The following is a 12,328-nucleotide window of genomic DNA, read 5'->3' as shown; positions in this document are numbered from 1 at the left end:
GGGAAGTGCCACAGAAGGGAGTGGGCTTCAGCCCCTTCGAGCTTCTGTATGGGCACCCTGTACGTGGACCTCTCAACCTGGTGAGAGACGGATGGGAAAGAACTCCCAGAAAGCTCCCCCAGGATGTGGTGAGCTACATGCTGGCCTTCCGGAGCCAAATGGCTAAGTTGTGGAAGCAAGCTTCTGACAACTTGGAAGCCAGCCAAGCAGTAATGAAGGCGTGGTATGACCACAATGCTCACCCGGTGGAGTTGAAGCCTGGCCAGAAAGTGTGGGTGATCGAACCGGGAGAGCTTAGCGCCCTCCAGGATCGCTGGTCAGGACCCTTTGAGGTGTTGGAGAAGAAGGGTAAGGCTACCTACTTGGTGGACCTGAAGACCCCTCGTCAGCCCCTGCGGGTGCTGCATGCCAACCGCCTCAAACCCCACCACGAGAGGCCCGAAGTCATCTTGATGATGGTGACTGACGGAGGAGAGGACGTGGAAAGCGAGCCTCTCCCTGATCTGTTTGCGTCTCAAGAAAAGGATGGGTCGGTGGAGGGAGTGATTCTCTCCCCATCTCTAACTCCTGAACAGCAGGAGGACTGTCGCCAGGTCCTGGGGCAGTACTCTTCGTTGTTCTCCCTTGTCCCGGGTAGGACTCACCTGTGCGTCCATGACGTGGACACAGGAGACAGCCCACCTGTGAAGTCCAAGATCTACCGGATGTCAGACAAGGTGAAGGCCAGCATTCATAGTGAAGTCACTAAGATGCTGGAGCTAGGAGTGATTGAACCTTCTAGCAGCCCCTGGTCTAGTCCGGTGGTGTTAGTACCGAAAGCTGCACCACCGGGTGCCCAACCAGAACTGAGGTTCTGTGTGGACTATCGGGGACTGAATTCAGTGACAAAAACTGATGCTCATCCGATCCCTAGGGCGGATGAATTGATTGACCGGCTGGGAGCTGCCCAATATCTAAGTACCTTTGACCTTACTTCAGGGTACTGGCAGATCTCGTTGACTGATGGAGCAAGGGAAAGGTCAGCCTTCTCCACGCCCAATGGCCACTACCAGTTCTGTGTGATGCCCTTTGGGCTCAAGAACGCACCTGCCACGTTTCAGCGCCTGGTAAACCAGATCCTCACCGGAATGGAAAGTTTCTCTGCTGCTTATCTGGATGACATAGCTGTCTTCAGTAACAGCTGGGAGGATCACTTGCGTCACCTGCAAGCTGTTCTCCAGGCCCTGAGACAAGCTGGATTGACGATCAAGGCCAGCAAGTGCCAGATCGGGCAGGGGTCGGTAGTGTACCTTGGACACTTGGTGGGTAGGGGAGCAGTGCAGCCCCTCCAGGCGAAGATCGAGGCCATCATGGCCTGGGAACCCCCCAAGACTCAGACTGAGGTCCGAGCATTTTTGGGCCTCACGGGATACTACCGCCGCTTCGTGAAGGGGTACGGTACCATCGTAGCCCCCCTCACGGAGCTCACGTCCAAGAAACAACCTCGACGGGTAGTCTGGACGGAGGCTTGTCAGCAAGCCTTTGAGAGATTGAAGAAAGCCATGTGCGAGGCCCCGGTCTTAAGGGCCCCAGACTTTTCCAAGGAGTTCATTGTCCAGACAGATGCATCGGAACATGGCATTGGGGCAGTGTTATCGCAACTCAACGAAGAGGGTCTGGATCAACCCGTGGTCTTCCTATCCCGGAGACTACTTCCCAGGGAACAGAAGTGGAGTGCAATAGAGCGTGAAGCCTTTGCAGTGGTATGGGCTCTGAAGAAGTTGCGGCCATACCTGTTTGGCTCGCACTTCCTAGTTCAGACCGACCACAGACCCCTTCGTTGGCTGATGCAAATGAAGGGGGAGAATCCCAAGTTGTTGAGGTGGTCTATTTCCCTACAGGGGATGGACTTTCAGGTGGAACATCGGCCTGGAGTGGACCACGCCAATGCAGACGGTCTCTCAAGGTATTTCCGCCTTAGTGATGAGAACTCCCAGGGGGTTGGGTAGCTCTCCCCACTTTCAGCTGGGGGGGGACGCGTGTTAGACCGGTCAGCCCTTTGGGTGGTCCCTCCTCATCATTAATTATTTTGTCCCACTTTTGCCTCAAACCCTGTTTGAATTTTTCCTTTTTGGGAACCACCAGACTTTTTAGTGTTGCTGCAGATTCAGGGAGCCATTTTACCTACCCCTGAAACTTCTGTCTGAGGGCCTGAAGCACAAAATGGTGGCCACCCGTGACATCACCAGCATCCACTGGAACCTACCAGCACCTTCCAGAACATTCCAGAACTCTGTGACAGTTGGAGGCGGTTTAGAATGTTGGGGAGTTAAGAGAGTGTTGGCAGTTGGAGCTGGCAGTTGGCACCTGACTGGTGAAGAGAGAGCAGCACGACAGTGAAGGAGGAAGGAGTGAAGCAGCAGGGGTGGAAACTTGTTCCTGGAGTGGGGTCCATAAACCCACCCTTGATACTAGTCCCTACTGATGGATCCCAGCCTGTAGCCCTGTGTGGGAAGAAGCCAGAAGAACTCATCCTAAGGACCTGGACAGCAGGAGCAGGCCTTAGAAGCAGAAAGCAGCAAGATCCTGACCTGGAAGCTGGTTTCCCTGGAGTCCGGCGTCGAGTAGCCTAAGACCTGGAGCCCGAGGTGGAGAAGCGGCGCTGACTGAAGAAGCAGACGTCGTACCCGGAGCCGCCTGAGGTTGTGAGAGGGCGCCGACGGAGGTCGTGAGGAATACCAAAGGTCGAGGAGGAAGTTAACCGAGGTCGAGTGAGCGGCGTCATCGGAGGAGTGAAGTCCGCCCTCCGGAGTCGTCGGAGACCGAGGTGAAGTGTACCGGAGGTCGGGAGTGAGGATCGCACTCCGGAGTCGCCCGGAACCTGAGAGGAGGAGCACCGGAGGTCGGGGGTGAGGATCGCACCCCGGAGTCGCCGGAAGTCGACATCGAGGCCAGGCCGGCCGACGTCATCGAAGCCGAGAGCGCCATCGGACCGGAGCCGCCCGAAGTCGACATCGAGTAGAGACTGCCCGACGCCGTCGAATCGGAGGTCGAAATCGAACCGAGGCCGCCGACATCGGACCGGAACCGCCTACCGGCGTCGTCTAGAACTGACATTGTGCCGAGGCCGCCGAGACCGAACCGGAACCGCCTCACGGCATCGACACGACTCCAGCGGCGTCGGAACATCAGAAAAAGGGCAGTAAGTGGAGTAGAGGGCGCCTAAGGCCCTGTGGAGACCTGAGAGACTGCTCTAAGGGGCTAGGGAGGTGCTGGAACCAACCTGACTGTGCCAGGGGTGAATTGGGACTAACCTAGAGAGGTTGTGTGGAGAGAGAAAGCCAGGGCACTGGAATTCCCCCCTTGATCTACCTCAGTTTAGGCCTCAGCCTTGTCCCAGCCAGGGAATAGAACCCCCCAAGCCTTCCACAACCCTACAAGCTGTGCCTGGGCCAAATCAGCCCCTAGGAATTGAAAAGTGATCTGATTACATGAGTGCTGCTGTATACTTTTAATTATTTATTGGGGGCACTGTATTTATTGTGTTTAACCTATTTATTGCTTCACTATATCTATTGGTCCACAGGACTTGTTGGTGTACAATATTTATTGGTTCAGTATTTATTGCCTCAGAATATTTAATTGCCTGTATTACCTGCACTTATATTTATGTCCCTTGTATTTATGATCATCCCTATTTATTGAATCTCCAGACAGTATTTATTTGACCTGCACTAGTTAAATTTGTATATTGTGATTGTCTTATTTATTTTTCCAATCAGCAACTAAGAGAAAAAGATAAAGAAGAATATTTTCATAATTTTTACGGTGTAGAGTCGTTTTTGGAACGGATGCACGCATGGTTATTGTATGGGTATATTGTATGCTTAGCACGGTGCCTGTTCCCTGACCACTCGAGCCAAGCTACCACAGTGTGTTCGGGGAGTCCATCACCACCCTGCGGAGTGGGAGTGGGCTGTTTCCAACATAGGCCAAAGGAAAAAAGTAATATTTTTGCTAATGCTCAATCTGCTGGTGTCCCAGACCATAAGATCTGACTGAACTGACTAAGGGAAAAGTGAGCGCATCAGACGTTACCACTTTATGATTTATGCATGATTGACAGATCCACCACATCAGAATTGTCGAGATTGGTTCATGGCACTAAGATGAGGATGGAGATGAGAAGTACTGCAAAGATCACATTTGTCTCCTCAGATTTTTAATGAGTTTGTAAAACACTTTGACTATTTCTGAATTAAAAGAAGGACAGGGTTGTACCTGTAGGATGCAGAAACCTAGTTAAGCTAAAGTATCACTTGGGATCCGGAGGAAGACAAACTCTGAAGAATCACTTCCATGCCATGATGAAATTAACAAAATTTAACGGCTACCAAGAAGGCAACTAATTGATTGATAAACTGGATTCTTCTAAAGCTCAGATGTGTCTTGGACTGCCTTCTTGACAGTGCACAAAGGATGGTTGATAGTCACCTAAAGCTCAATCCTGATAAGACTAAAGGGCTCATCTCTGGGTGCCTTCCATCACCTTGGTCGAATGACTTGTGGTGTCAGGGCATGGAAGAGCCATCTGCACTGCTCCTTATGAGAGCAGTTCATCCTGTGCCATAGATTTCAAGCTATACCTCAATGATGCTTAACAGAGCCGAAAACAGTTTGGGGTTGCTTGATTTTCCTTCTGGAAGGGATTTCGTCTGGCAGTTCTGGATGGACTGTTCCCATGAAGGGTAGGGACTGTACTGATGTGCATATGGCGGGCCTTTCTCTACAGTGGCACAGTGGGTGAAAAACAATGGGTTGGAATGCTACCCCAGTAATTGCTAGTTTGGTAAATTATGTACAAGCATGACTCCCATCACCTTTTGTATGATTGACAAACCACAGAGTGGGCATGGTCAGGTAAAGAGAGGAATACATTTTATGTACTGAGACATTCCAGCTTGTCTGAAGCTCATTCATCTTGTTTCACACTGTGTCTCTTTGGTGACATGCAGACCTTTTGTGACATTATTCTGCCGTTTCTTACAAGAAAAAGTTTTTCCTCTTAATTTTCACTTGCAGTTGTTCCTTATGCATAGCTTAGACAAGCCTGTCCCCAGATATTCAGTCTGACTGGAGCTTGTTCAAACAAATTAAACAGACTCTTCTCTCTATGGAAATACCCTTCTCCTGGTCTGTTGAACCCTCCCCGGACACGCAGAGTGCCACAATAACTGTATAGAGATGTCTACTGCCTAAGTTGTTGACTTAAGGGTCTACTTGGAATTAAACTGTGATACCGAAGATAAAAACATCTTATTAAGTATGTTCCAGAGGACAACAGGGCTGCAAAAAGAAGCAGAGGAATAGGACCAGAGGCTGATCTGTGTGGACGTGCAAGATATCTGTTGGAGTACTGCAACAGAGATGAGAATGAAGTACCTGAAGGCTTGCTTTATTAAAGGGGGTTTACAGAATGTTGAAGAAGCAAATGTAGTTCTCTGCACCCCTTACTGCAGGTTTCTCCAACGAGTAGCTTGTGAGCTACTGGTAGCTCTCCAGCTACCTGTAAGTATCTCTTCTGTGTGCTGTCCAGCCTAATATGTCAGAAGGTTTTGCTTGGTTGAACTTATATTGGTAGATCAAAATTTAAAAGAGAGGAAAATGTGTGTATTTTCAGAACTCATAAGCTAATGATTGGTGAAAAATGGTTGCAATTCTAAAATATATTTAAAGCTGATATTGGAGTGACAAATCATGTAGTTTTGGGGAGACGTATTCCCAACATTACCTTGGTGCCCGAGCAGTATAGCTATGGCTGTTATGTATTACCTATGTAAGGCATTCCACATTGACAAATCCCTGACAACCCTGCCTGATGCACTGGCATTATTACTACTGAAAATATTGCATATGGTAGCCAATAATGTAATCTTGTCTGATCACTTGTGGTCACTATTACAGCATTAATAATATTAGTAGCTCTGGATTCATTCATTGAACATCAGTAACTCTTATTACAGAAAGGGTTGGAGACCCCTGCCCTAATAGAAGCAGGGGGCCTTCCATAGGGCCGAGACATGTGCACAAAGCTTCAATCCTTGGTGAGTGTAGCTCCTCTTTGAGAAGCACTGCCTTTTCTAATCTCTGGTGTTTGATGGAGGCACAGCTAACCAGCTTGTGAAGGTACAGAGCATATGGATCAATGTTGATCTTAAGGGCAGCACATGAATGGCATTACAAAAAGAGTCAAATATGTCGATCATTCTATGCTGCTGGACCTTCTGGACCAGTTGTCTCTGGGATGACAAGTCTAACCATTTGTAGCCAGACAGATGGCGATGAGCAAGGTTACATGGATGATGCAAATGCCAATGGGGTGGTCATTCAAAGGTCTCTTTATAATCACTGCAGAATTCATGCTTGTGCTCATTCCAGAGAGCGAAAACCTTGAGCACTTTCCTGCCCAGTTGATACTCACAACTAAACTCATACCTAGATATCCGGACTTTGATCTCTTACAGGGGTGTATGAGGTTTTGGAGTATCGGGAAAAATATCACGGAAAGGTCAAGTCTTAACCAGGAATAAACATTCCATAAGGAACAAAACAGCAAAGGGTGGCAGGAGTCAGTACCTGGATCATACTGTGTAAAAGTGAAGCCATTTAAGGCCGATCTCAGAATGCAGGCTACTTACTGATAAAACACACCATTAAGCACCTCTATGACAAGTGCAATGCTGCAGTGACGTTTAGGGATATCAACAAACCTAGGCGACATACACACATCAACAGGCAGGCACACTGGCATGGACCATGGACAGACCCAAGGGAGAAGAAGCTCTGCAATACAGGCCCAACATGTTTGGGAAACACAGTTTTGAAATGGACTTCTGTATAGGATAAAATAGGGGGTGTGGTGACTTTGTAAGCTGAGCGAGGATCAGACTTCATACAGCCATATGTGTATCCACTGATGAATCACCCCATTCGCCTATCCGATCCCCAATGCAAGCATAAAATAAACCTTTACACGTAGTGTACATGAGATATTTGGTTACACCTCAGTACTGTGCAGATCATTTTAAGAAGCACAGGCCAAGACTCATCATATGCCACATCAGGATGCATTTGGCCAAATTACTGTTTGCTGTCCCCAATAGAACATGGCTGACACCTCTAAGACACTAACCTCGCTCAGCCATAACATATTGCAAAATAGAGGTTCCCCCTAAATTGAAATAATAGAAAGCGTTTGGCTCCCAGTAAACTTGCTGTAGTTCGACTAACCGTGCCCCATCTCGGTCTGCGCATAGGTGCCGATGATCTCCATTTTGAGTGCCAGAGGTAACCACTTCCTCTTCTGCTGGGGTGTGCACTGGTTAGCCAGGGTGGGGGTGAACATGCTACTGTGCAGGCTTAGAGGGTCAGTGAGAGAGCCAAACCCAGCTCTATAGGAAAAACAAAAAAACAAGTGAAAACAGCTACAGACACTATCGAACAATCTGCTCAAGGCAGCTACCATTACATACACCTCCCAACTTGTGTGAGAATCCAACCTTTGTCTACCATTTCTCATGCGAGTACCTAGTTCTCATTCATTTCGCAAGATGGTGATATCCTACTACCCGTGACATTTTCTTATTCGTTTTCCAGTGATTAAGGATTTCCTGTAAATGTCCGCTACTTCACAAAGGACCTGTCATTCCATAAAGCGTTCTATTTTCCATGTCTGCCTACTGTAGGAAGAGTGACTGTGTAACAGATAACAGGGACATGGGTTACTAGAAACTTCCATTTTCTACACCCATCCATTCACTATTATTATGCTCTCTTCAAACCTGTACCCGATTTTGGTATTGCAAGAAGCACTGTGAACTGTGTAATAAAGCTGTTCTCTTTCCAAGAGAAGGACTTCTTCCAGTTGTGGGGGGTTCACCACCTAATGTTAGAGGACAAAAACCTACTTTTTCAGGTCAACCTTCAATGTTTTAAAAACTGGGTTTCATTGGCTATGGCTAATTAAAAGAACTTGGGGCCCTGCCCTGCAAAAGAGTTTTAAGCTCATCAATGTGTGGCTATGGTTTCAATACTCGCGAGGGGCTAGATTAATCTCCAAAAATCTGGAACCACAGTGAAGCAATGATTTAGCACAAGATAGACAAGAAGTTTAATTGAATTCCAGTAAGCGTACCCAGCAAGAGCACACTCAACTTCAGAGAAAATCTGAACATGAACTAGCAAATTATGGTGAAAAATCCAGCTCCTTCACAGACCGCACGAGGCAAGAGGCAGGATGCCCGAGAAGGCAAAAACCAGGCCATATTTCTAGTCATATTCTATTACAGATAGGTACTTGAGGCCATTAACACTGTAACAGAGGTAGACATACTGAAGAAAGAGCTGTAGCTAGAGGCTTTGGCACATAAAAAGAGCACCCACTTGAAAAAAAAGGAATGAGGCAGAAGCACCATGGTGAGAGACAACTGTACATGCAATCTATCCCTAACTCCAGATCTTATACCCCTAACTCCAGATCTTACAGGGAACCTTCAATAAGCATGTTGTTCTCACTGGAAGAAGATATTCATAAATAGGGGTGCGGATTCAAGCAGCAGGAGCAAAGATGAGAATAACCCAAAAGGCACAGTCCACTCTCAATAGGTGCTAGATTTGAAACCGCTTTGGCATCAAAAGGAACAGGAATGCTCTTTGCCTATAAATGACTGAATTATATTTAATCCCTAGTCGACTGTTCCCAGGCACAGTCCTACCTACAGGAGGGAGAATCTATGTTCAGAAGATAGGCAACCTATTATTGCCTTTAATAACATTACATTTCTGGCTTTGCCCCCTCAGCTGGATCTATATCAATATAATTAACCCATTTACCTAGGTCATAGTCTTTTCTATATATCAAAACACAGGAATCTATTTGAAGCTCCAGATGGATAGCTGGATTTCTAAACATTTGTGTAACTTTGTTTCGTATTCCAGGCAATTGGGGGTTTAACCCACCTTGAGGTTTGACCCCTTTTCAGGACTGGGGTGCAGGCACTCTTATCCTCCCTCTGCTTTTTATATGAGACATGGATGACCTTTCACTGCAAAGCTGCAGGCTTCATTGTCTCTCCCATCACATTTATACCCTAGATATTCGAAGTTGCATCGGGGTTTAATCCTGTATTCGCATCTTGGGGTCCACTCCAGTTGGGGGAGGGGTGGAATGTAGGGCGGTGGGCGGTAAAGTGGTACATGAGGAGTGTCTCTAAGCACTCCTAATATTTAAGGTTTGGGATGTATTCGTCTTGCTACAGCTGGTTAATAACTTTCTCAATCCCACTCAGGTGATGAGGGTCATTATTATGTGTGATTTAAAGTGAAATTAGTGATAGCTCCACTACAGCTGGAGTAGTGGGCACTTTTATTGGTTTTTTTTGTTGCCAAGAGGATCTGATAGTACAAGTGTTCTTCAGATCATTGTAGGGAAGGTACTAGTGGATCTTACATTAGTAAGAAAAGTAAAGGCGAAAGGAGGCACCCCTGTCTGATTGCCGATTTACCCTCCTCAGGTTTTAGCTGCAGCACAAGGAATGCAACAAACCTGTTCTCCTTGCTTAAAAATGGCATTCTGTAAGTCGGTGAATGGTTCTCCAAGTGTGTTGCATGAGTAAAGTGTTCAGCTCTTATTTCTTCCTTGTCAGGATTTGCAGAGTATCGGTCTTAGGATCAGACCGGTAGAGCGTATGAAGTCAGGGAATTTCTAGCTCCAACTATGCTTTCTTTTAAGACTGTTTTTTAAGTGTTGTAGCAGCGTCCCTCACCAACTGGCTTTACATTTAGGATTTCCTTGCTGCCCAGAGTTTGCGGGAGGGTGCAGTGTTAAGATTTGAGTAGATTTTTAAGTATTGATGCAGGGTCTTTTCTTCTGCCTGCCTATAGTTAGAAGTACCTATCCTTGAGGTGTGGCCGGCAAGATGGCCGACCGGGTGTGCTGAGCAGCACCTGCCAAGTAGCACGCATTAGGCATTAAACTAACGCATTTCAGTGTGGTGGTGCGCATCACCGCAATGAGTTACATTGTCACGCATATAGCGCCTCGTAGGATTTCAAGCAGGAGTACCTAGCAGACAGTCTCACAATTTTGTATTATCATTCAGGTAGTGTGCGTTGCTGAAGAAGGCTTGGGGGCTGGCTCAGGCAGCATGCTCTGCCTAGGACTTGCTACAATGTTTCAATCACCGCCGCCGCATGGCACAGTTACTAACCTCACGCAGTCACGTCGTGACTAAGTATAGTGCTTTAATTTTCCCCATTAACATCCTAGCAAGGGCCCAGGCGGGACCATGTTTGCAGCTAGCACAGCCGGGTGTCCGCAGCTGCAGCTGAGCTTGCACCGCGCGGCCCACCCGGGCGCCGGCACGTACTAGATTCGGAGTGGACAGTGCAGCAGCTGCGGGAGAGTGGTGGTGCAGCCATTGGTGGAATCACAGTCCTGCAGCGCGGAGCAGCTCAGAGTGGCGGACCGGACGTAACGGCACTCACTGTAAGTAAGTGCCACAACATTAATAGTAAATCAGGTCGGGCCGCCAGGCTCTCAGCTTTCCCCTGCCGCACTGCCTGAGGGCGCAGCCTGATCCTCACTGTGCACAGGATAGAGGGGCTGTTTGTTAGCCCTCCAGGCAGTGACTGAATTACTTGGGGGAGAGTCACACACCAAATGCCCCCTCCTGTGTAGGAGAGTTAAAGAATTTCAGAAGACCACGTGACCTTTGCGCGAGACAGTAAAAATAAATTGCCACAAAGAAATTATTAGAAACACCCACGACCCTGGTGGGGAAGTATCTGCAATGTCCTCTTTTCTTTTTTAATATAATGCTGCAGACCTTGGGAGTAACAGACTGCATTATGTGAAAAAGAAGAGATCTATTTCTTAAGGAAAGAGTAAAAAAAAAAAAACATTACAAAATCCAGTAAATGCTAACAAGGGAACGGGCAGAGGAGGTTTCATCAAGGAGAGAGAAAGGCAGTGATCACCAATAGCAAGATAACTCAAATTAATTTAGTTAGAAGCAAATCAGAGGCAACATTTATTTAGGTATTTTCAGAATATGAAGTGTGTGGTGAGAGTGCAGGAATCGGAAGGCAATGGGTACTAAACTGTGTCCACGGCGCTTGAAAAACAAGGATCATGTTTGCATAGCCCGAACTTGGACAATTCCAGAATTAGCGACGGCTGGCTTCAGTGCCCCTTGGTCGAGTGTGAGACAGACAGTAAGTTTACTGTGTGCAGAGCCTTGTCATTTGATTTTGACTTTCAAATGGTGTCGGCCAAGACCGGTAAGGACTGAGGTAAGGTAGTCAAACTTTCAGGTGCCTGTCAGAAGTTAAAAGTGCATGAGCAGAACTCTTTTTTTTACCTAGGTTTTTTTTTTTTTTTAACCAAACATCATACCTCGCATTAAGACAAATATGACAGTTTTAAAAAAAAATGTTTATTGAGCAGCTTGCAGAGCAATACACAAACCCCACTGGGGAGCCAACAATACCAGCAATGCATAGTTCAATACAAGCCATTTTAGTTCCAAAAGTTGCATCAATAGTTTTAATGCAAAACATAGAACAATCAACTCCTGAAAAAGCAAGAGAACCCTCCCCGCCCCCCCCCCCCCAACCTTCTCCCCCGGCACTTTAGGTGTTGGATCCTAATCACTGTTGACACACATGTGAAATAACTAGTGTTAATAGTTCCATTCACATTAATTCCCAATAAGGCACAAAAAAGAATACATGACCCATTACAAATCAAGAAGACTCAATAAATACACTGTCAGTGGGGCCCAGAAGTCTTTGGGCCTTGATGTCTCAGGCAGGTCCTCCACATAGGCCTCCAGCTGTTCCTTACAATAAGTTAAGTCTCAGACCCATTTCCGGACCGTGGGTGTACTCTTTGCGCCCCAACATTCTGCGACAGCTCGCTTGCCCAGTAGTGTCGAGACAGCAACCAATCGCCAAATGCAAGGTTTCAGATACTTCACGTTACCCAGCAGGCATACCTCTGGTACACATCGCACGCGTTCCAACACAACATTCGTCAGCACGCTCGCAACACTGGCCCAAAATGCAGCTATCCCCGCACACTGCCACGCTAGGTGCAAAAAAATTGGCGTCAGCCTGTCCGCACCGCACACAAGACGTGTCACGCAGTCCGAATTTCCGCAGTTGCATTGGAGTTTAGTATAACTGGTGTAAAAATGTTAAATGAATTATACGGAGATTGTAGTTCGCTCAGTTAACGCACAGCAGAATTTCCCATGATCTGGTGACAAGGTGGACCCCAGCACTGCAT

The 12,328-nt window shown here is 47.2% G+C and overlaps 1 protein-coding gene across 3 annotated transcripts in view; it reads right to left on the bottom strand.

The window, feature by feature from the left end:
* The window catches only part of LOC146810058 (peroxisomal acyl-coenzyme A oxidase 1-like), a 203,796-nt gene that overhangs the window by 98,302 nt on the left and 93,166 nt on the right, over positions 1-12,328 (bottom strand). Inside the window, exon 3 of one of the 3 annotated variants that reach the window (XM_085616956.1) lies at positions 7,270-7,430. The exons of the other annotated variants lie outside the window; for them this stretch is intronic. Within the exon in view, the coding sequence (XP_085473082.1) occupies positions 7,270-7,430 (161 nt within the window). The remainder of the gene's footprint in view (positions 1-7,269; positions 7,431-12,328) is intronic. 3 annotated transcript variants of the gene reach the window in all.

Source organism: Triturus cristatus, chromosome 7 (assembly GCF_964204655.1).
Source record: "Triturus cristatus chromosome 7, aTriCri1.1, whole genome shotgun sequence".
Classification (NCBI taxonomy): domain Eukaryota; kingdom Metazoa; phylum Chordata; class Amphibia; order Caudata; family Salamandridae; genus Triturus; species Triturus cristatus.
Note: the sequence above shows the minus strand (reverse complement) of the source record. Positions and strands in the feature narration are given on the sequence as shown.